Source organism: Myotis daubentonii, chromosome 11 (genome assembly GCF_963259705.1).
Source record: "Myotis daubentonii chromosome 11, mMyoDau2.1, whole genome shotgun sequence".
NCBI lineage: Eukaryota > Metazoa > Chordata > Mammalia > Chiroptera > Vespertilionidae > Myotis > Myotis daubentonii.
In genome coordinates, this window is record NC_081850.1 from 39,212,968 (window position 1) to 39,238,702 (window position 25,735).

Here is a 25,735-nt window from a genome sequence, read left to right on the forward strand (position 1 = left end):
AAATGTAAAATTCCTTGAGGGGAAGGTTAGGGTGGGGGTCAGTATCATACTCATCTTTGTGTATTTCAGGGGCTAGCACAGAGTAAAGGCTCAGAAACCATGCACTGAACTAAGCACACAAAACACACCAGGCAATTGAGTCATGGGCAGGGACATACATGTGTAAACAACTCGATTCTGAAATATTTGTAAGAGGAAATGGAAAGATCCTCCTTTAAAAAAAATCAAATAACAAAATAGTGTAAATAACCACTAATCCACGTTGAGCTATTCTGGAAGTGTTGAGAAGAGTATCAATTTCACTTATTAGCTTATCTATGGATCTCCTAAGTGAGAGCACTGGTTTAAAAATATAAGAAACAAAGCTGTGACTATTCATATTAAAAATTCCCCCCATTTACATGCAAAATTCCTTCCAGGGTAGTCCTGGACAAGAAGGCCAATGCCCTTCCATCTGCCACAATCCCACCATTATCTCTCATGTAATCTGAGGGCAAGAGTATTGCATTGAACCTCAAGCCTGAAATGAGGCAGAAAAGAACTCTTTGGTTTATAGTATTTATGTTGTAAATTCTTCTTTTGTTATTAGATGTGCTTCATAAAAGAAAAAAAAAACACAAGTACTCAGGAACAAAAGATTGGTAAGAATTTCTTCAGAACCTTTAGAAATTTTGAGTTGGTTTCGATAGGAGGTACAGGTTATGTCAGGAGAGCAACAGAGTGAATAATCCCAGGCGAATGGTGCTTACTAAGCTGTGAGTGAAAGTTGGAGCCCGAAAGCCTGAACAGTCACTGAAAGAAAATTGCTCTGTGGACATTTGATCACTACAAAATAAACAGTGAAGAGCTGACCGAGCAGGTCATTCTCAGATCATGTCAGTTACAGGCTAAGCCAGGATTTCACATAACAATGAAGAGCTCCGGCAATCCTCAGAGTTCACTGCTGAATTGTGCACATCGAGTTCCGTGCCGAATGCTCACAAATTCTAGGTATTGAGGAGAATTCTGAGTGCAGGACTCACCCAAACATCATCCAAACTATAAACAAAAGAATAAACAATACTGAGATAATCTTTTATTTAAAACTCGTTGGTCCGGGGTTATGTTAGAATGTTCCACGACCTCCAAGTTTGCCTACATCTGCAGACTTTGAGACTTGTAACAAGTTTGAATTAACTCACTGCGGCATTACTTGTGTACTTTCAATTGGCACTTCAGACTCAGGCTGGGGAAATATGTCAAAACAATTTACAGGCATCCATTCCACTCTGTTGCACATTAATTCTGCAGATAAGCACTTCAGTATAAGTGGGTTTGTAAGAACTGGTTTGACAACCTGCCTGTATCACAATGTAGAAATGTCTCTTGCAGGTTGAAAAAACTGTTTGGAATTCAGAGTGGAGTGTATCTTCTACTGATGTGGAGATTATTTAATAACATTTGAAATAACAAGCAAATAATATTCTGGGCTTTGCTGCTATACTTTATGTTTCAGATGGAAAGGGCATTTACAAAATTAAAGCTACTTCCATCAAACTTAAAATCAATTAAAAAACAGAGGCAGAGCTTCTAATTTAGAGCAAAAGTTATCCCTTAAAGAATTATTGGGTACAGCGCAGGGCATATAGTCAATAATACTGTAATAAATATGTGTGTGTCAGGGGATACTAGACTTATTGGAGGATAACTTCATAAGTTATATAAATGTCTCATCACTACGCTGATCACCTGAGACTAATATAATATCAAATGTTAACTGTATTTGAAAAATATAAAAAAAATTTTTAAAAAGAATTATTGGATGCTTATTTGGCAACTTGAGATATTGAAAATATCCTATGATATTACATTAGTCACATTTAAAAATTCTGTGTAGTCAAGTATTAAATATCACAACCTGTTTCTCATGCGTAAGTAATTCTACTTGGTTGAGAAATAATGGTAGAGTTGTCATTTAGGTGAAGGAGGCAGAGAGAATGATGAGAGAAGAGAGAACCAGTGAGTATGGACACATGGGTAGGAGAAGCCGGGGAATATAAATACATTTAACCTCCGGAGAAAGTTATCTTAGTCACAGTGCTCTCGTGGCTTGTGTTGCCTTTCTCTGCCCCACTTCCAATCACCTGTGTTAACCCCGCCAGTGAATATCCACGCTCCGGTTGTCATGGCTGCTTTGATAAGACCTTTCCCAAAGACTTGCTTGAGCTTTGGCTGGAGTTCAAAGTTCTGCAGGCCCCCATGGACAGAGATGAGAAGCTTGGGAAGCTCCAACTGCCATTCCTTGGTCATCAGGTGTAAGAGGAGATCAGGTTTTGTGTCGAAAGATACTCGCACATACTGGAAGAAGAAGAGCCATGGGTTAGACAGGGCAGGGCTGGCTGGGGCTGCTTCTTTTTAGTGACTGCAGTGATGAATGACATGTGTACCTACTTGAGAAAATGTCTCATATGAACTCAGCTTTTTTAAAGAGGGGTACATCATCTGCTTTACCAAATGAGCCTTCGTTAGACAAAGGGAGACACTATTTTTTAAAGGTTTTCTTGAAATTGTGAATAACTACAAACTTTCAAATTATTTTTCTTAAATGAAGCACAGGCACAATTTTTCCTGGAACATGCTCTTTGCTCAAAGGAAATCATGTTTCTATTTACCGGCATTCACATTTGTGCAACAGTTCAAATGTTTCTAATATTTTCAATATAAGTGATCCCTTTATGCCAGCTGGAACTGGGTGTAACTGTTTCTGTGACCCTGTTATTTTGAGAGGTTTTAAACAGTTCTATCGTTCTACATAATGTAATAAAATTTTTTAAATAAGGTAACAACTGATTATATTTATTTAAATATATAATAACTGCATACCAAATGTTTTCTTTATCTTTCAAAGTGACAAAAGGCATGCACATTTCTCTTGCAGTATAGTTGAAAAAAATTAGAATGTATAGCATATATAATATTACCAGATGCAACCAGAAATTAAGTTATGACAAGTAACTTATAAATGAAATGCCATAAATACATATAATGATAAATCTATGTATATAGTTATTCATATCACCATATACATAGTTACTTTTAGGTCTCAGTTTAATTGTATAAAGCCTTTCATTTCTATCTGGAAACAATGGAAATACTGGGAAAATATATTTGAAAGCCTTTTGTAATGCAGTGCTGAGCTGGCATGAAAAGAGGGAACATCCTGATTCCTAAACAGAGTGGAAGCTGGAATCTCAGGAGATAAAGAAGCACTAAGCAGGCTTTAACCCTGTCAGTTTCTCCTAAATCCCGGAAGACTTGGGTATCTGCTTTAATGGGTTTATGCAGTGTGGGTGAGACTAATCAGGGACCCCCTATAGACCTGGGATACTTCAAAGGCCTCCAACCTCAAGAGTAAGGAAGAAAAAAGTAAGTCTGGTGTACAGAAGATCAGGAAGTTTGCCTGCTTACCTTTTTTCCTAAACAGAAAAGAAAAAGAAATTCCCCTCTGATGATTTATAAACAAAAATAGGTCCTCATACAGGTTTTAGCCCACATTCACACTATCAACATGGTTTCAGAAACTCAAACAGAGTAATGTATAATAGTCCTGTTGGGGTAATGGCTCCAGCTAACTGGCAGAAACAAATGTAAATTCTCTGTGCAGGAATGTGTCATCAATTAAGACCTCAAATAATTTCCAAGGGAAAATAATAATTTCATAGTAAAAGAATTACAATTAATTACACAAGGGAATAAAGCAGCATGAATGAGAACCAAAGGAAACAACAGACAGTAGAATAAGATCCTCAAAGATATTGAAATGATCAGACACAGAGTATGAAATAGCTATATGTTAAAAAACATAAATGAGAAAATTGAATATGTGAGTAAAGAACAAGAGATGATAAGGAATGACCACATACATTTGAAAAATAATAAAAAATAGAACTTCTAAAATTAAAATATAATAATTTAAATGAAAAATAAATGGATAAATTAAAGTATCAAACAGACATGCTAATGATATATCCAGAGCAATAAACCAGATGCCACCTAGAGACTAAGGAATTGAAAACAGAAGAAAAATGGAGCCCCTTGGAGGCAATACCAGAATTCTCGATAGTGATAAAAGAGATAATGGTGAATAGGTAACCCTTGAAAATATCCTGGCTGGGAATTCATCAGAATTGCAGACTTCTTTCCCCAAATCCTTTTTGATCATGTTATTTTCCAACTCAAATTGTTATATCATATGTAAACTCCCATTCTGCCTGTCCTGGTCTCCCACAATTTGGCCTTACCCTACTTCTTATTCAGAGCCATTTCCCTACTTCTTTCTTTATTTGGTTAATGTTGTTTACCTCCTAGAAAACCCAGTCCCTCCACTTTCATCTATAGAAATCATTCTAGTCTTTCAAAGACTTTCACTGACTTTTCCTGAGAATGCAAACTCGTGTTGATGCTATATAACTCTCAATCAAACCCAGTCTGATATTTTATTTCTGGTTGCTGCTTGCATGTGTCAGTTTTATCTCATTGCAAGATATTTGAGGAGAGGGACCATGTTTGACCTGACCATGACTTTTTCAGTACTGGCTATGAGGTAGTTACAATCTTAGAAATAAAAGGGAGCTTGGGTTAGCAGTCATGGGAACTAGAAATCATCTAGTTCAATTCTTCTGCTTTACAGATGAGGATACTGAAACCTAGGGAAGGTGAATAACAGGAACCTCAGAGCTAGTTATCTAATAACTAGAGGCCCAAAGCACGAAATCTGGGCAAGAGTAGGCCTTCCTTCCCCCGGCTGCCAGCACTGGCTTCCCTCTGGCACCCTGGACCCGGACTTCCCTCTGGCTGCCGGCAGGCACCCAGGACCCGGGTTTCATCCAGAACGTCGTCTGGAAGGACAACCGGTCTAATTAGCATTATTAGGCTTTTATTATTATAGATTAACCATTCACTAATCCATTCTGAAAGTTACCGCCACACTGGGAACTCTAGGCTGAGCTGTGCTTCTCAGACTAACATGCATGACTCACCAGGAGGACCTCGATTCAACAGGTTGGGGATGGGGCTTGAGGTTTGGCATTTCTAACCAGCTCCCCAGGGACCACAGGGGTAGCAGAGATTACAACTCTTTCCCAGACCAAAGATTTTAAGTGGTGTGTCTTGTTTCTGTCATTGGACCAAAGGAAAGAAAGGACACTCAATATTTTATATGAAATCAAAGAGAAAAAGAGAGGAAATATTGGAAGAATTACTCAGGACAAGCCACGTTAAATAGGAACATGCAGTCATTATCAAGCTACTCAGCATGTCTCTAACTAGCTAATTCTTTGTTATCAGGAATAATTCTTATACAAAGGAACACATGATTGACTACAAACCACTCTTGATAAGTAACAAATACGGGGTGTCCTTGGTCCTTTGGTTTTATTTGTGGTTTACTGTGCCCTTCCCTTTGAGCATGAGAGGCAACATAAGGAAAAAAGAGAAATATTTAAATAAAGCAATTTGTTACTTTTTGTTATATTATTGTTTAGCAACTCCATGAAATGGTTCTGGGTAATAAGCAAAAAAAATAAATAAATAAATTCTGAGGTCTAAATTAAAGGGCAGGCTGGAGAGTGAAAGAGATGAAACTGTTAGCCTGTTAATGGCTGCTGACCAGCTCACAAAAGCCTTCTCACACTCCTGTTTTAACCCCTTGGAATTTTGGATTAATTTCCAGGTGGGTATTTCCTGCTGTTTATTTTAGCCAGGCACCATCTAACTCCAGGAGGCTTTGCTCATCTACAGGTGATCTTTCCAGACTGCTGCCCACAGCCAATCTATAGGAGTGGACATTTCTTTATGGGGATTCTGCTACCCCAGAGCTGGCCCTGCTTCACTGTCCCCCACCTTTGCCCATAGCTCATGTGAATTCTGTCAGACTACCTCTTTCTTTCCCCTTCCCCATACTGGAGGTGGGACAGTGGACATGCTGTCTTTTCTACCTGGCCATGCCCCTGGTGATTTAGACTCCATGCCCCAAGACCAGTCTTTTGTCTAGCATTTTTGACTCAATAAAACCTCACTTAAAACAATTTCAGTCATGGAAGTTAAAGATTTTTAGTTTAAAATGAACATAAGAGAATAATAAAACTAAGGGATAAAATAATATCTTGTGATATCTGAGGGTTTAAATTTTAAATTATATTCTTACACCCATAGAATCAGGTTATTCAGTAAGCTCTCCAGGTGCTTGTAATATAACAGCCCACTCCTGTGCCGAATCAGCAGCTTCAAAATCACAAATGACTGTTCCCGGAGCAATTCATCAATTCCTGCTAAATGGTCAATGTGGTTTGAAATGAGGAGCTATTTCGGTTGTCAAGATAAGCAGTTTTGCCTGTCCACTTGTGAGCTCATTAATTGCTAAGGGTTCACCTTACAAATAAGAAATACTCCTCATGCCCTAGCCAGTTTGGCTCAGTGGATAGAGCATCAGCCTGCAAACTAAAAGGTCCCAGGTTTGATTCCAGCCATGGGCACATACCCGGGTTGCGGGCTCGATCCCCAGTGTGAGGCATGCAGGAGGCAGCCGATCCATGATTCTCTCTCATCATTGACATTTCTATCTCTCCCTCTCCCTTCATCTCTGAAATCATAAAAAATATATTTAAAAAAAGAAATCCTCCTCATGTGTATATTAAATTTAGTCACCTGGGCAGGACTCTGATGTAGTGACATGTGCTTCCATTTCTTGATTTCCTATTATGAGCAGCATCACACTCTAGCATCAGATAGTCGCCCTGTAAGCCATCTGGCCAATTTGAGCACCCTTTCTTGTGAATAGGGATGATCCTGACCATCTCACAGGACATGGTAAAGATTAAACTGTGCAAAATCCCTGTTATAGCAGAAAAACTGATACATGCAAATTGGGTGATGGTTATAATGACTTCTGTATACAAAAGAATTCAAAGGACTTGCCTTTAGCTTTTAAACTAGTACGCCCTTCACAGTAGTGCTTTGTATCTCAACTCTTTAAGTTATCTGGAGTGACTAGTGCAGGTGTTTATACAAAAACTAGAAACCCGGCCCGGTGCACGACATTTGTGCACTGGGGGCTGAGGGGTGAGGTGCGGGTGGTCCCTCAGCCCGGCCTGCGTGCTTTAGCAGTCTGGGAGCCCTTGGGGGATGTCCCGCTGACAGCTTAGGCCTGCTGTCAGCCCGGCTTGTGGCTGAGCAGCGTTTCCCCTGTGGGAGCACACTGACCACCAAGGGACAGCTCCTGTGTTGAGCATCTGCCTCCTGGTGGTCAGTGCACATCATAGCAACCGGTTGTTCTGCTGTTGGGTCGATTTGCATATTACCCTTTTATTATATAGAATACCTGTCAAGAGGGAGAATGCTATAGCTCTGGGCTACCTAACCCATCCTTCAACACATGCTCGTATAGTTCCCCAATTTTTAATTTCTAGAGATAAACTGAGCTCAAGTAAGTTACTCATGCTGTGGTTATCTCCCCTTTTCCCTTCCATTATTAGGTCCTTGACTGACAGAAAGCCTTGCAATGAGCTGATGACAATTGGAATTGCATCTCAAGAATGCTCTGCATAAAATAGAGGTTTGCTCTAGTTGAAATTGTACTGTTTAATCTATTCTTAGGTGCTTTGGAGGCCAATGCATTTGGCATAACTTTCACAACAATACATATTTTGAGTTACAAACCACACCTTAGAAATGAAGACTTTACAGTTGAGGTTATAAAAGAAAACTAGAGATTTTCTTTTGTGAAATGGCTTCAAGAACTAAAATTCTTGAATTGTTGTTCTGCCTGGTGCTAAAGGTCTTTTTGTTTAGCAGGTGACTTCAGCGCAGTTTCTATTTCTAAAGTCACTCCTATTGCTTCATTGTTAGAAATGTTCCCATTCACTCATCAAAGCAAAATTCAACTTTATTATGCCTCACTCTGCACTAAACTTGGAGATCACAGAGGTGTCACAAACCAGACAGTATTCTTTCCCCTTTATGACACCCAGGGTGGCCAAAGGCTGAAGAGTGGGGAAGCAGCCGGTACTATTTAGAACAGGCTGGGGCTGTTTAATTAAAAAATTAATCATGATCTTCCTTTGGCATTCTGAACCTGAGCTTCTGAGGAGCAATCTGGCTCTGATAATTAATCAGTCACCTCTTTAGCCCAAAATTTTTACCCACAAAACTTTACCCAGCATTTAAAATGAACACTTAAGATAAAACAAAACAATAAAAAAATCCAAAACTGCAGAACAATAAATCTGCCCACATTCTAGGAAATGGTAAATGACTAATTCTCCTCCTAACACTGCAAAAGCACCTTTAATTCTTGGAAATGAGCAACTGGTATTTGTTAGTATTGCTTACTCTGAGTAATGGAACTACTAATGCTAATATCTATTTTAACATTTTTAATGCCTTTCTTATGAGCCTGGAGTGGGAAATTTGCCCCATTTCCCTTTCTTTTAAGAGATGTGACAAGCATCATTTCATTTCCTAATTCTTTGTAGCCACATTTCAGATGAGTGCGTTTAATTAAAGCTGTGGCCAAGGAGAATATGTTGCACCAGACTACTATGACAATTTTGCTGATAGTAGCTTTTCAAGTTTGTGGAGCCTTTTGCTTTGCAGCAGGAGTTGAATACTTATGGTGGTTTAATATATGTTAAGCTCCCTAGAAAGAAAATATTGGGAATGTAAATATGAGGTGTCACTGTTATTGGATTCCTAGTTTGATGACTCACAACATTTTGGAGGTGAAAATGCCATCGTAATTTATTCCATATTGTTTTTGTAATTCCTCAATGTTAGAGACTGGGTACTTCCAGGTCATGGATGCTGAAAAGCCAAAGCTAAAGGTTTCGAAATAATTATAAAACTTCACTGAGAATATGAACAGGCCACAGGGGTTTCTCTATGCTTTTTCTGCCAGAATTACTTAGTGTAAACTCTTCTAGAAGCAAGGAGATGAGAATTTTCTTTTTAAAAAAATTTTTAAAATAAATTTGGACATAATTCCTGCCCTGAAATTCCTGGAGACACGTAAAATAATTTAAAATGGTTTTCTCAGAGGGAAGGTGAGGGTGGGTGGTAAGAGATCAAACCCATTGACACACATAGTAGGGTGGTGAAGGCCTGGACAGGGGGCAGGGGTGGGCTAGAAGGTGCCAATGGGGGGAAAGAGGAGGCATATGTAATACTTTCAGCAATAATAATAAAATAAAACTGTTTTCTATAATGTCCTTAAAAAATACAGACAAATGAAACAACAGGAACTTGAGTTCTTTTCTCTGACAGAACCTACAACCCTTTGCTTTTATTTTTTCATTGATCTTTAAAATCAGTAGAAACTTTTTGAGATGTGTAAAATCATGATGAAGTCTGCAAATAGAAATATCACTGCAAGTCACAGAGTGCATTCAGGGTCTAGAACCCATGGCTCCCAAACCTGGGCTAATTGACTTCTCAGGAGATGAGACTTTTCTAGAGGGCAGATGGGGTCCTTGAGGAAAGTTGGTTCTTCCTTCTCTATAGGTCTATGACTGGGATCAGAAGTTTCAGTGACAAATCCTAGTTTTATTCTCAGATTCAGAAGGCACTGTCAGTTCAATGGTCTGGAAACTACAAGATGAAAATTGGAAATCAATGGAGCAATTACACCTCCCCTCCCCCAAATACCTTACCGTGCTTATGGAAAGCTGCTTAGTTAGCCATAGTCTAGTGATTCGCTATTTTGTTTTGCAAAGTGGGATTCCTTTATTTTCGTATTTGCTGTGTATGAGTCAATGATGATTCCCAGACCAAATTTGCATAATGCAAAGTGTAGCAAATTTTTAAAAAGTCAAATTCAATCCCAAAACATTTTAAGAGTGCAAGGTTGTAGATGCCTCTCCCCACCCCCAACCTAGGGTCTCTCCCTTGGCCTTCCCTCCTCCCTGCCATCCTCTATCCACAATGCTCAGACAATGAGGCTTTCATCTTGGCAGGCTTTCATAGTTAGAGCTTTAAGTATGAAAATGAGGCATAAGAACAGTTATCTCAATTATATGAAAACTGTAATAAGAAGCTCAACCTGATCTAATAAGCAGAGTAAATAGCAAGGGAAAACCTGAGAATTATCTGGGTGACTTGAGAGGTTTAAATACAAGCTCTTAATTAGGTTATACTTACCTTGTCCACAAGGCAGCTCAGCATTAATTAAAAGAGATGATTAGTAAGCAAATAAGATTCTGTCTCATCAAGTGCAGCACTGCTTCCTTTTCTAAGTAACCTACGGTCTTAGCCTCAGATAAAGAAGAGTCTTTGAGGAAGGACTCAACGTCCGTGGTGCTCTCTCTTGCTATTGCTCTCGAAGGCAGTTTTAAAAAGTTACCTGGAACCCTCCCTTGTCAGACAACGCTGAAACCGGAGCTTTAGTATCTGCATCTCCTTGACTTTGGTGCCTCTGTTCTGACTTTTATGATGCATCTGAATAAACTGTCAGGTCCCCCAGAAGCTCGGGAGTGCCTTGTTTGGGGACATGGCATTTGGTAATATGTGGCTTGGTGTTGAGAAGGGAGTGAGAATCCTTCATTCACTGCCAGCTTTGACGGTCTCCTTCCTGTGTCACCGTTTCTCTGCAATGTGTGAGGGAAGCTGGATTCATTTGTTTTACTAGAGCTTGTCAAGCCTGGGAATTGAGGACGGAATACTACAAAGGACTAGGAAGGGCTCAGAACTTGGTTCTATTAACAGCCTAGGATGCAATTTCACCAAGATCTCTTCCCGTTCACAGTTTCTGAGTCTAATGAAGCTCATCCAATAATAGTATCTTCTATCTCTAGTGCAAAGTTTTCAGAATCCTTATAAAAAGCTAGAAAAATAATGGCAATTAGCTTCCTTCCAAAACACAACTATAGTGTGTACCGGGTACACAGGGCAGAGAAGAAACAGAACTACCAGAGAGTCCTGAGGAGCCTGGATTTGAGAACTATCTCTGTCGTTAAATAATTGTGTGACTCTTGGGAGATAATTCAACTTAACTGGGTTCCATATAAAACAGGTAGAAAGATTTGGGATTATTTAGCAATTTTTAAGCCAGGCTGGAATAACCTGGCTAACTTAAAACAACAACAACAAACCGAATGCCAGTTTCTATCCCAGACCAATGAAGGAGACTCTCTGGGGGAGACTCTTACATGGGCATCTGTAGGAGCCCCTGCAGTCCACCAGAGACTCCAGACTGAGAGCCCCTGCACCTGATCCCTCCAGTGTCTTTGGTGCCCAGAGTTCCGTGGCATCGTGCTGTACTGCCTATGGTAACACAGGCATATAATGCTCCTGAGCAGGTACGGCTTTCATAATTTTAATGACAATGAAAATAATTTCAATAATGATTCACTTTCTTCCAATTGTATCTTCCACCAACCTCCAGCAGACTCTGCCTCACCTTGTGTCCAGACCACATGGGCATTTTGAAGACCCAAGCACTTCATCTTGGGTTGTTTTAAAGGGAACAGTTAGTGTTATACCTTATTTTAAAAAAATTAATGAAGGGCAATGTTAATCTGCCCTCTAGAATTTTTGACCACTTTGCTAAAAATCATTTCAACTTTCAAATATTTTGTCAGGAGTAGGTGACCAAAGACATATTAAGTTAGTTGACCTGCTTCACTTAAATCCTGGCCAATAATTTACCACAGCTTCCCATCTAAAGGCTGGCACTCTTTCACAGACAGTAGTTGCTGACTTTCCCTTTGTCCGAACTGCAACCTTGTTTGTTGAAGAGGACGAGAAATAAAATTGGTGCAAAACAACCATCCTGACTGACAAAACAAGACATACGACATTTGGAACCCCTCAACCTCTTTGTCTAGACAGGAGCATCAAAATACTTCAAGGGCAAATATTCAAAGTGGACAAAATGTGCATTGTGTCTGGTGAATCGCGTGGGTTCCCACTTGTTAAACATAAATCAGTTTCCAAAACATGTCCTGGTCACTGGAGGCATCATGGTCATTAGCATCTCCCCAGGTGATCACTTTGGAGGGACACTCTTACTTGTGAGCAAAATAATGCTCCATTTGACAGACACTGCATTCTAACTGTGGAAATAATGACCAGACGTTTACTTACCATGTGCCTCTGAGTTTGTGGCATGATACTGGCTGGCATCATTCAAAGACCCTATGAAGTTACTGGATGTACCACTCTATGATTATTGCCGACTAAGCCACTTCCTCTCCTGTGGTACTTTTCTTATAGGGAAAGCGCATGACTTTTAATTAATGCCTGGTTCAAGAAGACCCACACTGTATATGGTTCAATCCAGACTGTGAATGGGGACTGTGCTGAGTTGGGGGCCCTTAATGATCCTGGGTAGGTAAATGCATCCCTTAATTGGATGTGGAAGTTACCATCTCCATTTCCCTTAGTTCTGTACAGGCCTAGACTAACCCTTTCTTTCTTTTGCCAGGCCTTATTGAAAGTTGCATATAGCATCTCTTTTTTCCCCAATATATTAATCAAAATTGGTTTTAATCTAATATATAGCTTAGAATTAAGTTTCTCAGGGAAAAACTGTGAGAATAGCTTATAGCTATTCTTGATGAAGAAAATATTGCAGTTGGCAGGGAGGCGGGGTGCAGATGTGAGAATGGGGAGGGGAGAGGCAAAAAGACAAGAGAGGTGGCTTTGTTGCCCATTTCCGGACTGTAACTGGTGAAGTGACTTATTTTGCATTTTGCAGTAAGCTTCTCTAAGCAAAATTTTCCCTCCGAACTCAGAAGCCTCTGTGGCATGCCTGAGAACAGCCACCTCCAACTGCTCCACCCTCAGCGATCTCTCTTTCAACAGAAGCAAGCTTGTTGGAATAGAGCATTTCTAGAATTTCCAAAAACACATGGTATACTTTTCTCCAGGCAAAATCTGACAGCCAAGTAGGGAGAGGGCCACGATGAAAGCTGAAATTTAGAAGTGACAATTCTGAGAAGTAAAATGTGTTTATTTCCTAAAGCTTCCTTTCCAAAGAAAAATGCTTTTCATATGGAGCGCTTCCATTGAGAACATTATTGAACACAGCTGCTTGGAGAAAAAGCACTCAGTCTGATAGAAGAGAGAAGAAAATAGTCTGACACGATCATTTCTACTTTGAATTGAGAGAAATCCTAGTTACCAATAGAACAAAATAGAAACCTAAAGGTAAGATTTCTTTTTTTTAACCAAAGGAGTTAGAAAAACATGTCTTAACAATGAGACCCAGATAGTAACATAATAAATAGTGGATAGAGAGCTAGTTATTATGAATAAAAACAACAGTCATGTGTCTGATCTCATACTAATCCTCAGAGGGAGGTTTGTTTGCCTCATTTTATCGAGAAAGAGCATAGATACTTAAGACAAGGTAACTAGAGCAGGTTACCTGGCCAGGAAATGACAGAATTGGGATTAGTTCTAAAGACTAAACCTCTAGCTCTTTGCCGTTGCCTTGTAGGACTTGTGAGAGAATTGGGGGAAATGAATGGATGTTTGTCTGATTACCATGGCTTTATTGGAATGGCCACCTCCTTGGAACTCAATGGTCCCGAAAGCATCCGTGGGGCTGAGTTGAGTGTGCTTGCTGATGGACCACTTCTCGGACTGGATGTCATTTCGGGAGAGGCGACTCTCATTTTTCTCATTCTGAAGAACGGAGATGCTGGGAGTGAGGCCCACATGCTGGCCGATTAGACGCCCGCAACAACACCTATAATGTTAGAGGTCAAAGTGAACCATTGTATTCGCCGCTACTGGAATGCACACTTAAGGCTGGAAAATCTACAGTTTGTAGCAAGCCAGTTAGTCAATTTTCAGGTGGAATCCCATATTGTGATGGTATCAGGCACATGAGGAACTCAGGATTTACCTGAAAATATCCCTTTTCTTCTCTGCCCCCTCATTTCCTTCAGCTGTGTAAGCTGTACCATGTCCCCTGTTCTTCTCCACCCACCCCTGCCACACCTGCCACATTGTTCAAGATTGGAATCTGCGAACAAAAGCTCTGTATATGTTTTTACTTCATATTCCTCCTGTCGATAAAATCTTGCAGGAAGGACACTGAGCAGCTCCCAGGGAAGAATTTTAATATGCACATTTAAATGAGGGATCTCACTCATAGGTGAGTCACAACCTAACTTGTCTTTTCCAACTTGACATTCACTGTCAAAAAGCCAATTCAGAGGGAAAAAATCTGCAGTTTAAGTGTTCTTATAGAAACAATGAAAGAATTATTCACAAGATATCTGAAAACAAAATTCACTCCTTAACCCATGAAAACGTCCTTCAGAATTTCCTGCCACTGTGGCTATGATTATTGTTATAACACTGACACACAGTTACCATTTATTAAATGCTAACAGTGTAGCATTCACTTTATGAGGATAATGCTGTAGTTTTGAAGGTTAGATAAGGTTAGATAATTTTCTCAAGGTTACATAGTCTGTATGACTCTATAGTCCAGTGATGGTGAACCTTTTGAGCTCGGTGTGTCAGCATTTTGAAAAACCCTAACTTAACTCTGGTGCCGTGTCACATATAGAAATTTTTTGATACTTGCAACCATAGTAAAACAAAGACTTATATTTTTGATATTTATTTTATATATTTAAATGCCATTTAACAAAGAAAAATCAACCAAAAAAATGAGTTCGCATGTCACCTCTGACCCGCGTGTCATAGGATCGCCATCACTGCTATAGTCTATATTTTAAACTGCTTAGTACATTGCCTTTTAAAAAAGGCATTTCCAGACATTGATATGTTACTTCATCCCAAATACTTCCCACTGTTTTGATCTTCAAAAAAGTAAGTAGGAAACTAAATGTGCTTGGATAGGATTCTGAAGGTCTGCATTCTAATTAGTAATCTGCTAAAAGTCATTAATTTAAAAATCTCTTTTGAATCACAGCAATGTATGTTGGCACAAAGAAGTATTTTGATGAAATACTTAAAAAGGAAAACCAGTAACTATACAAATATATATACTCCATCTTACATGCAGTGATTAATTCCTTGCCTGGTGGTCTATTTGTTATTCTGTATAGATTCTTAGAGAATTCACTGCAGAGATGGCATGTTATGTGGTATGTGTATAAAAGATTGCTGAAAAGATGTCCAGCAACAATAAAAATTGAGCTTTAATTCCACATTGGTCTACATGCAATGAATAGTGCTAACTATTGTAGTTTTCCCATAATTGCTACGCCATGTTCTCGGTACATGATAAAGACAGCAAAATTACCTATGGGGGTCTTTGGTGCTGGGTATGATGTGAACACATTCTCTTTTATAAAATGCTCTTTCTATCCAGGATTTCTGAGCCTAAAAAATAAAAGAAGAGTAAAGGTGAACATAATCTTTAAGTATTTTAGGCAGCAACATTTCAGAATAACATGATGGACTAGTACCTCATAAACTGAAATGAAATTGTGGTTACACACATAAACACTGACTACAACAAAATCAGTTACTCCCAGAACATGATAATTAGCTTATTCGACATTATAATTTTGTGAGTTAAAGGAAATGATCATAATAAAAAACAGCGATAGAACCATATACAAATTCATGATTTTTGAAGGACAAAAAAACAGTGCTCTTTTTAGAGAAAATGAAAAATATACAGCAGTATGTTTTTAACCCTACAGATAACAAGTGTTCAGTTGTGGGAAAATATACAGTTGAACTTTGAACAACACATATTTGAACTGTGTGGGCCCACTTACATGTGAATTTTTAAAATAAATACTGTAAATGTATTTTCTTTCCCTTATGATTTTCTTAATAACATTTTCTTCTGCTTACTTTATTGTAAGACTACAGTATTTAATACATACAACAAACAACTTATGTATTAGTCGACTCCTTACATTATTGGTAAGGCTTTCGGTTAACAGTAGGCAATTAGTAGATAAGTCTTTGGGAGTCAAAAGTTACACTCAAATTTTTGACTGTGCGGGAAGTTGGCTCCTCTACACCTTGCTTTGTTCAAGGGTCAACCATGTATCTAAACAAGTATAAAGTTTTTATGGCTGACACTTAGATTTTCCTTGGAGAAGGAAAGAAAAATGGTGAGGGAATTACATAACTCAAGAGCCCTAATCCATCACCATGATTTTTTCTAAAATCTAAATTAGTAATGCTTAAATACAGAGGGGGGGAAAATGGAAATGGAAACATAAGGAAGATAAATGTCTTCATCAGAGTCCAAAATTTCACAGGTAATGCCTTTGGAGGAAGAACAATAGCACATTTTCTTGTATCCCATATGCCTTTAAGCATAGAAAATACAGCTTCTCAGATGGGCATTGTTGGGACTCTCCACCCAGGAGTCTGGCCACTGAGATGGGGCTCTGGGAAAGATAAAGGCAGTTCTGGAAAACTGTACTATCTTTGTCCCAAAGAGGAGTGTCCATCCTGCATCCTTTTACCCCTTTCTTCATCGCATTTGCAATAGAAGTGTCTCTTATGGAATCCAGAAAGCTTCTCAAAAGATTCCTTCTCTCAGTGTTTAAGATAAAAGTTGCTATAGCAACTTAAAATGTTATTTCTATCTGGTGTCCTCTTCTACCTAACCCAGCGCCAGGACTAAATTCATACTCTTAAAACACACAAGGCCAAAGCGCAGCTAGGCTGTTTACGTGGCCTGTCTCAATGGCCACTGTTAACTGTGACAATCCCCAGTCGCTGGCCATGATGGATATTGACTCTGCCAAGGCCCCAAATATCCATATAAGTTGTGCTAAGGTCTGGTTTGCCCCCCACCCCTTATTTGTGCATCTCCTTCCTCTCTCGAAATAGAGTGTCCCAAGCATGTGGCTCTGAAAGCAGTGGTTGTCTAATACTCATGACAACACACACTTTAGAAGTAGCAACATGGGGGACGCCTCAGGGGTATGTAGGAACTGCATCCTGTTTCAATCATGGTCACAATGGGGTCCCATACCTCTGAGTGCTTACGCACTATCCACATGACAAGGAGCACCCCCCTTGCCTCAGAGATCCGTGGGTCCAGGGGGCCCACTGCACCCTCTCACCACCAAGGCCACATTTGCAGTTCTGTTTGTCAGCTGGGCATGAAAAAGCCCCAGTGTCTATTCTCAAAGAATTTTTCTTTTCAAATATGTAGGAAAAGCTAGTGGCTACATCTTTGCAACAGTGTAGATGATAACCAGTCTTTATCTCTCTAAAAAGCCTGTAAGTTAAACTATTCATGGGCTGTGATTTTTTCCTAGACACTGAATACTCTCGTTGATAACATCTCTTGGCAGAAAGACGGTAAAAATATTCCTCACTGGACATATGAAACCAACTTTCCCTACACCTTGGGGAGCAGAAAAGAGTGCACTTTTCCTTTTTTCTTTGTGGTCCACTTTGGCGAGGGTTCAGAAGGGTCTTTTGGGGGAGAACCTGAGAATTTCAGGGAATACTGATCAATACTCTCTGAGAGAAAGCAAGAATGGTAACATCATGGGTAGAGTATGAGGTTCGCAATTTTAAAAAATGGTGTGAGTGGGATTCAGCTATGTGGACCAAGTCAAATAATTTCTTTGTTCCTCAGATTTCTTCATCTATAAAAGGGGCATGACAATATGCCTGACACACAGAGTTATCATTATTACTTGGGAACTGTGTTTTCACTTCAAAAAGTCGAGCAGTCCTAGGTTGGTTCTGATACTAAAGGCTCAGATGAAGTTTCCGACGAGAGTACTGTGATTTTGCTGGAGCAGATCGACCTAGATTGATCTCACTTTGCATCGGGGAATACTGGCCAATAACAAGGTATGTAGAAAAGCTATTTAATTTCCCTGAGCCTTTCCTATAACATGAGGATAATCATAGCTGTTTTGGGGAGTTGTATTAATCAAAGCTAATTCAGGGAAAGCACCTGGCACTTAGTAGGAACTCAGTATGTAATAACGCCTCAGCTTTATGAAGGGCTCATTGGGTGCCTGGATTTGTGTCATAGATGTATTATCTCCATGGAGGCTCATAAGAACACTGTGATTACTATTATATCCATTTATCAATGAAGAAACTAGTCAAATGCAGCAAATAAATTTTAAAGCCAGAGATTGAACTTGAGCAGTCTGATTCTAGGGTTCACACTCTTACTCACTCTGCTAAACTGCCTCCCAAGTGGGATATTATTTAAACACACACACACACACACACACACACACACACACACACACACACACACACACTGATTTCAGAGAGAAAGGGAGAGATAGAAACATCGATGATGAGAGAGAATCATTAATCAACTGCCTCCTGCACGCCCTGGCATGTGCCCTGACTGGGAATCAAACCATGATCTCCTGATTCATAGGTTGATGCTCAAACTACTGAGCAACACCAGCCGGGCACCAAGCTGGATATTATTGATATCAAATACTCTTGATCTTGGCAGTGCCATCTGTGCATGTCTGGAAGTGCCTTGGTATTTGAAGAGAGTTGGGCTTCTAGAGGCATGTCTTAGAGCCAGTTCAAACATGTATTTTTCCTCTTCTCATTTCTCCTTTCTGTGGAGACTGTGCATTACTCACTATGCTATCTGTTCTTCCTCTCTCCTTCAGGTAAAGAATTTGGGTGGGACACTAGGAAGCCATCAGATTATGAGAAGGAAACAAAGAGGGGGAATCTTTATAATAACTACAACAAAGACATGTAATCACAGTAGGACTCCCAGTTTGAGAATCTGGGAGACCATGACATAGATTAGATTTTTCAAGGGCACCTTCATTATTTCTCTCTCTCATGGATCCCAAGTTCAACTTGGAAAGCCCAGGGAGTTTTACTCAGATGCTGTGTAGCAAGGATACTACATGCAGATTGCCAACTTGTTTGCTAGTCTTTAATTATAAAGTAGTTTGACTTGTGTGCAGTTTAGCAGCTTCATTACCTTCTAAAAGGTGGCAGGGCACTTCACTGTTTGCAAAGGGACTGAGGATTCGTTTCTACTTCTTCTTATTAGAGGATTAACTACTTCCCTTGCAAAGGCACAGAAAATTGGGAGGAGGAAAAAAAAGAAACATAATGTAAAAAGAATCTTTCCATCACTCATAATTGAACTGGATCGTTTTTTCTTTGAGAAGTACAATACATAACGGAAAGAATGCATGTATAGCACATGAATTAGAAACTCTACAAAATATCACACATAATTTACTATGCTCTATTGTGGGTTTTGCTTTACTGTGCTTTTTATTCTGGTCTTCAGTGTGGACAGATAGTAGACTTTTAAAATTATTTTCTTTGAGAGGGCATATTTGAAGTATAATCAACGTTTAACTTGTTCTCTAACCCGATTCCCTTTTCATTTGTTCCAAGTCTTTGAATGGCTCTGTGCAGGCTTTCTACTTGGCTTTCACATCCAACTAGGTTAGCTCAGAATGGCTATCCTCATTGTTAGAAAGCATGAAAGAGTTCTGACATGCCGTGGGTCTAGCTGACCATATATCATGCAAAACCTCAATGGACAAAGTGTCCTGAAATCTCTTTTAAATATACTTCAGAAGTCTCGTGTACTTTTACTTTAGGAAATCACTTATGTACATTCTTTTCTAAAGGTAGAATAGTCACGTCACCATGACCGAGTCTGTGAAAGGCTATTTTCTTTCTTGTCTTTCTGCATCATCAGTCATGTGTGATATGTAAAAGGAAAGTGTTTTCCATAGGTTAATGATTAAAGGACATCTCATTGAAAACACAAATGAGGACATTCACATTTTAAACAAAGTATAATGATTACCCTCAAAGAATAAATTAATTACCAATTTTAAAAGTCTAATGTACCATCAATAAAGCAGCAAAATGATAGAAACAAAGCAGCTACAAAGATCGCCCTCAAAAGGCAAAAAAATGAAGTTATTTCTTTTAAGCAGGTTTCAACTCTTCTTTTACAAAGTCTCTGCTACAAAGGTGTGTCCCCCAAACTACTTTTGACTCTTATCATTATCCACTCTGCACTCGCTACAGAAGCAAGGATTTCTCCAGGCAGGAATGGTTTACAAGTGCAGACACAGAGCATGTCTTAAATCAGAAATTCTTGGAGCTTGCTATTGCATTCCACCCTTTAGCAGGGCAACTTTAACAGAAGAACAACAACCCAGACCAGTAATCATAAGATTGAAAAAAAAAAGAGTCCATTAACTTTATAGGAATAAAGTGCAAGCAAAATTTCACTATGTGCCTCATTTTGAGGCTCTCAGGTTTTCAATGTACACTTTGTCCCAAACAGAACAAAATACCAACGACCCAAAGGCACTGAACCCTATGTTCATTTTTGCCTTTTGCTTTCCCTCAAGGTCTCCCTGGGCATCCCTCCGGTCTTCCTCTAGGTCCCCAGATCCAACATTGGGAAGTTGAACAAGAGGAAAGTGAGCTGAAATCACTTTACCTGAGCACTGACTCTGGGTGGTGGCAAAGGCAGTCCCACCAGCAGCTCCTGTTGCTTTCATTTTGCTGCGCCTGGGGCTGGTCATCCCGTTAATAATGTTCTTATGACCGCCCACTGGAAAAAAAAAGTCACTTGCCCGGCTCTTCCCCCGAGAGACCTTTCAAGTAAGCAATGAACTTGGGCAGATTAGCCCCTTGGAATGTGCTGCTGTGGGATTAGCCTCAGTAAGAATCCCATGGACATTCCCTCGCAGCCTCAAACACTGCTTGATTTGAACATCGAATCTGACGCCAGGAGAAAAACAAATCCCCGGAGAGATCGGATTTAACTGGCACAAGTCCTGACAGGCTCACCCCACTTTTCTTTTTCCATTTTCAGCGAGAAGGCTTGTGAAAGTGTGATAAGGTGTTCTGAAAAGTTCAACTCTGGAAAGCAAATCCTTCTAAAGAAACAGTGTGTTTAGGCTCCAAGTGGGTTGAACACACAAGCTGCATTGTTCATTCCTCCCCAAAGAACGGAATGATAGCGTTTCTTTAAAGAGGAACTGCTAAGAACTGAACGTTTCAAAAAGAATAGTTTGATCCCTGATCATGAGCCCACGTAGAATAAAGTTGGAGTTTGCCAGTGACCTTCCACAACCTCTAAAATGTCCATAAATAAGAAAACGTGTCTGGCTACTCCTGATCCTGCAGCCCTTCTTGCCACGAATGCAGAGGTGTGGTGAGAGCCCACAACGCCCGTCTCGCTATTTAAAAAAGACGAGCTGTGACCACTACAGCACACATTTAGGATGCGGGCTAAAAGCAGTGACACTGTGATGTGTTTAGCTGAGCTGGCCCAACTGAGAGGTTCTGGCCCACACAAAAAGGGCTCTTTCGAATATCATCCAAGAGTGAATTTTTCACATAATAGTTCTTAAAGTAAACACACTTGGGGTTGAAAAAACCTTCAAATTTCAACAAGGCAAAAATACTTTTCCATATGTTTTCACTTTTTTAGAGAGAGTGGGAGAGGGATAGAGAGATAGAAACATCGATGAGAAAGACACATCATTCATTAGCTGCCTCCTGCACGCCCCCTACTGGGGATCAAGCCTGCAACGTAGGCATGTGCCCTGACCAGGAATCGAACCAGTGACCTCTTGGTTCCTGGGTCGACGCTCAACTGCTGAGCCACACCACCCGGCCCCAAAATACTTTTTAAATAAGTGAATTTTTGAGCACTTCATCTCCATAAGCTTGAACTCTTCCCACAGACAGAAGTTAGAGCTGAGAGGCGGTATTCATGGTGAACTCGGTGAGCTGTAAATCCACGAGGGCAAGTGCCACTTCGTCTTCACTTTTTCATAATCTCCATCGGAGTGCCTAGGTAAGGATATGTCCTGTGGACACTCACTGAGGGTCGCAGTGTGAACTGAATGGCTCATCCCACACTTGAATGGGACCCTGAGCTTTCTTCTGGCCTCTCTGCCGTTTCCAGGACTAATCTCCTTCCAACTCCCGTATCTTCTGGTCTCTCACTTACCAGGGTTTTCCCGGAGACAAGGAACGATAAACTACTTAGTGTCTTGCAACTGAGGAAACATTACAATAAAGAAGACCCACCTGGCCCTAACCGGTTTGGCTCAGTGGATAGAGCATCAGTCTGCGGACTCAAGGGTCCCAGGTTCCAGTCTGGTCAAGGGCATGTACCTTGGTTGCGGGCACATCCCTGGTAAGGAGTGTGCAGGAGTCAGCTGATCAATGTTTCTCTCTCATCGATGTTTCTAACTCTCTATCCCTCTCCCTTCCTCTCTGTAAAAAATCAATAAAATATATATTTTTTAAAAAAGAGACCCAAGTGGAATATCAGACTGAGCTTTAGCATTAAACACATAATTAAGAAAGTTTCTTTGCCTGCCTTCAGGAGTTAGCCACAGGATAATGTGTAGTGCATAACCTTCCTTCTATGCTGCTGTGACTTCCTAAGCATTTATTATAAGGGAATCACCAGAGAGATGATCCCGCGAAGATGTTCATTGCAGCATTATTTATGAGACCAAAAAATCTGAAACAAATTAAAGTCCATCAGTGGAAGGCTAATTAAATTAATTAAATGGATTATGCCACCACTTCAATTCTGCATCTGACTTACTTTAAATCTTGGAGTTCAAGCAGATACATACTGAGTCTTTTAAATATTGTCCATGTATTTTTCTTACTTTATTCTCTCTCTACTAGTCTTAATTATTATTTTCTTTATTTTTCTTGTTGCTTAGTTTTCCTTTCTAGAAATATTTGGTAGGGAGAAAATATGAGGTACCTTCTATGAACCTTATTTACACCAAAGACAAAAATACTGTCCCCAGAACCATAAGTACTTTGTTTTAGCGAAAAAAAAAAAAAAAGCCCCAGGAAAATTCAGCACAGCAGTTCTCTCATATGAGGTCACGGATGATCACAAGACTCTTTGATTTGAGAAGGTAATTAGTTCCAAAGAGACTGGTAGCTCTGAACCGCACTGTCCATATGGATCTTTTTAAAAACCTTGTGTACCCACCCAACAATGCAACTCCTGACAGGCTATATTACTGGCCTGTTTCAGATGTACTGTAGAGATAATATAATTTGAATACTAACAAGAGGAAACTACAAGCATAAGGTGTTTATTCTTTACTCCTATCTTTATGTAATGAGAGATTACCTTATTCTTCCAATTCACCATTAAAAAAAAATCATATGTGAATAGGATATACCAAACAGTTTTCACTGGTACATAACTCAATTTTAAAAAATAAAATGAGATTTTCTACAAGTAGAAACTAGGTTTTGACACGGAAAATGTGTATTTTGATGTTATGGGATTGCCCAAAGCATTTTCTGTAAAAGGCTGGATGGTAAATAATTTAGGCTCTTTACAGGCCACATGGACTATGTTGCAACATACAACTCTGCTGTTGAAGCACAAAAGCGACCTTGGGCGAGACGTAAACAAACGAGCAGGGCTGCATTCCAATAAAACAGGTGCTGGGCTGGATAGAACTGATGTGTACTGGCCAGGCCTTGGTGGGGCAGCCGGCGGTCTTCCTAAGAATGAGGCTTTCATGGCACCATCACTAGTTTGTCTTGGCTCTTCCGCAAGCGTGTCAGGTAAGTTCCCACCTACGTGTCTTTGCTCCTGTGGTTTCTTCTACCTGGAGAGCGCCATCCTCAGACATCTCACATCTTATTCTCTCAACCTCGGGGACGACTGAGCGGCCTCCTTGACCACGCCATCCAAAAGCACACCGGGCCATTGTCTACTCCCTCAATTCCCCGTGTTTTCCTCATAGCCTCCACACTACCTGCCATTATGCCATGTCTTTATGTGTTTGATTGTTGTCTGTGTCCCCCACTAGAATGTAAGTTCTTGGTGACAATGATTTTGTTTTATTATTGCTATTTCCCTGGCACCTAGAACTGTGTTTGGAACATGGTTGGCGAACATGGGGACTTAGACACATCGTTTGATTTGCATATCAATTCCTTACCTGTAAAACGATGGCATCCGATAGACTCATGTTTCCTAAAGTGGAATTTAGGGTGGCACCCAGATGGGCATTTTTCTTTCAATAATTGGGTTTATATCAATACATACTATATCAGCAATGGCTAAATCTGCAATTTCACAAATACTATTGCTTAGGGGCGTGCATTTTCCTTTTTTTGGAGTTGTGAAATAATGAGTCCATCAAAAAATTTTAATAAATTAGATTAAACATGATTTATAGATAAGAAAAAGTTACAATGTTTTCACAGAAGTGACTGAACTTGGGGAAACACTGACTCAATCCCTTTTAAAAGTCCCACAGTCTCCTTGATTTTATTCTAATGCCTGAAAACAAATGTAATGTGTTCTCTAATGTTCAGAGCTGCCTTTGACCTATACAGTAAAACAATGCCAGAGACACACGCCAGAGCCAGCTGCCTCCAGAACACACTGACACCTGATAGGTTCTTCCTGAAACAATCAGTCAGGCCATCTCCTGCTCAGTACCCACTGCTGGCACCCCTTCCCCAGCACGAGCAGATCAGTTCAGTGTGGAAGCCCTTCAGGATCTGGCTCTGAAAGTATCTATTTAAATCTTTCCGTTTCCCTCCAAACCTTCAAACATGTATGCTCCGGTAAACCAAATCACTGGTTGTTCCCCTAATGCTCCACACTGTTCCACCATTCTCAACCTGTGGATATGCTGTCCCACTCGCCGGAAATGCTAGTTCTCCTTTCTGTACTTAGGAAATGCCTCGTGGTTCTTCCAAACTCTGCACAAAACACTGTGTTCTTTGAGAGATGTGGCTGGAAACTGCCAGACAGAGGAATCACCACAACTGTTGTTCCACTTCTATACCTTGCTCCAACTCCCATTAGGGGAAAAGCCACACAAAATTATAATGATTTATTTTTATTTCAGGTTTATGATCACTTATAGCCAATTTCCACTACAAATGCCCAGTACTTGGGTATATTATAGCACAACTAGAATTTTATAGCCTCGCCTGGGACACTTCCCTTCTTCCTTCTCCTATTTTTAACATAGCTTCTACAGGAATATTAATTCCTAATAAATCATCTTTGGGGGCTAATTTGTTGTGGATTGAAATTATGTGTATTAAAATTCACTCTAAACTTAAATTATAGACACTTTAATATAAAGTTAAATTAGATTGTATTTTTATCACCAGACTGGGAAAAGATTCAATAAATTATGCTTTACAATTACCAATGAAACTCTTATTTTACCAATAGGTTGTACTGTAAAAATTATTCTTAAATAGATGCAGGATATTTATGTAGAAGTAATATGAATATATATATGAAAGTTAACCTCATAGAATTTTCATAAACAATTAAAAACATATATCCACATTTCCTTGGAAGAGAAACATGGAAATATATTCTAATGCAGAGCTTGATGAGAACATGACTGATTAAAAGTCCCAAGATATGCATCTTAGCCATGGCTTGCTGACAACTAGGCTTGTGAACTTGGGGGAGTGACTTAATCTTGGTGATCTTCAAGGTCAACCCGGTTCTTAGAGGATTCGGGGAATGAGAACCTGACAGCTTTGCAGTTAGTCCTTCATTAGTGTGTACAAAACAGGTATAGAAGCTTTTTGAAAATAAGAGGTTTATTTTAATTTTACAAATTCATGAATCCATTACTCTTTTGATAAGAAACATAAATGTAGCAGAGCACAAGGTTTTGTGTCTACAGAGCACAAAGTACGCAAGGATATTTGAATTAATAAATAATCCCTGAAAGAATTCTCACCAGACTCCAGCCATTCCTAAGAATGCCCC

At 39.7% G+C, this 25,735-nt stretch overlaps 1 protein-coding gene across 5 annotated transcripts in view; it reads right to left on the reverse strand.

Annotated features, from left to right (window-relative positions):
• TRPM3 (transient receptor potential cation channel subfamily M member 3) overlaps positions 1–25,735 on the reverse strand; it is a 713,055-nt gene that overhangs the window by 221,599 nt on the left and 465,721 nt on the right. For all 5 annotated transcript variants that reach the window (XM_059656889.1, XM_059656891.1, XM_059656887.1 and 2 more), the window contains exons 2-4: positions 15,257–15,336; positions 13,519–13,723; positions 2,124–2,337 (exon numbers count right to left, since the gene is read on the reverse strand). In XM_059656889.1, coding sequence (XP_059512872.1) covers positions 2,124–2,337; positions 13,519–13,723; positions 15,257–15,336 — 499 coding nt within the window. The remainder of the gene's footprint in view (positions 1–2,123; positions 2,338–13,518; positions 13,724–15,256; positions 15,337–25,735) is intronic.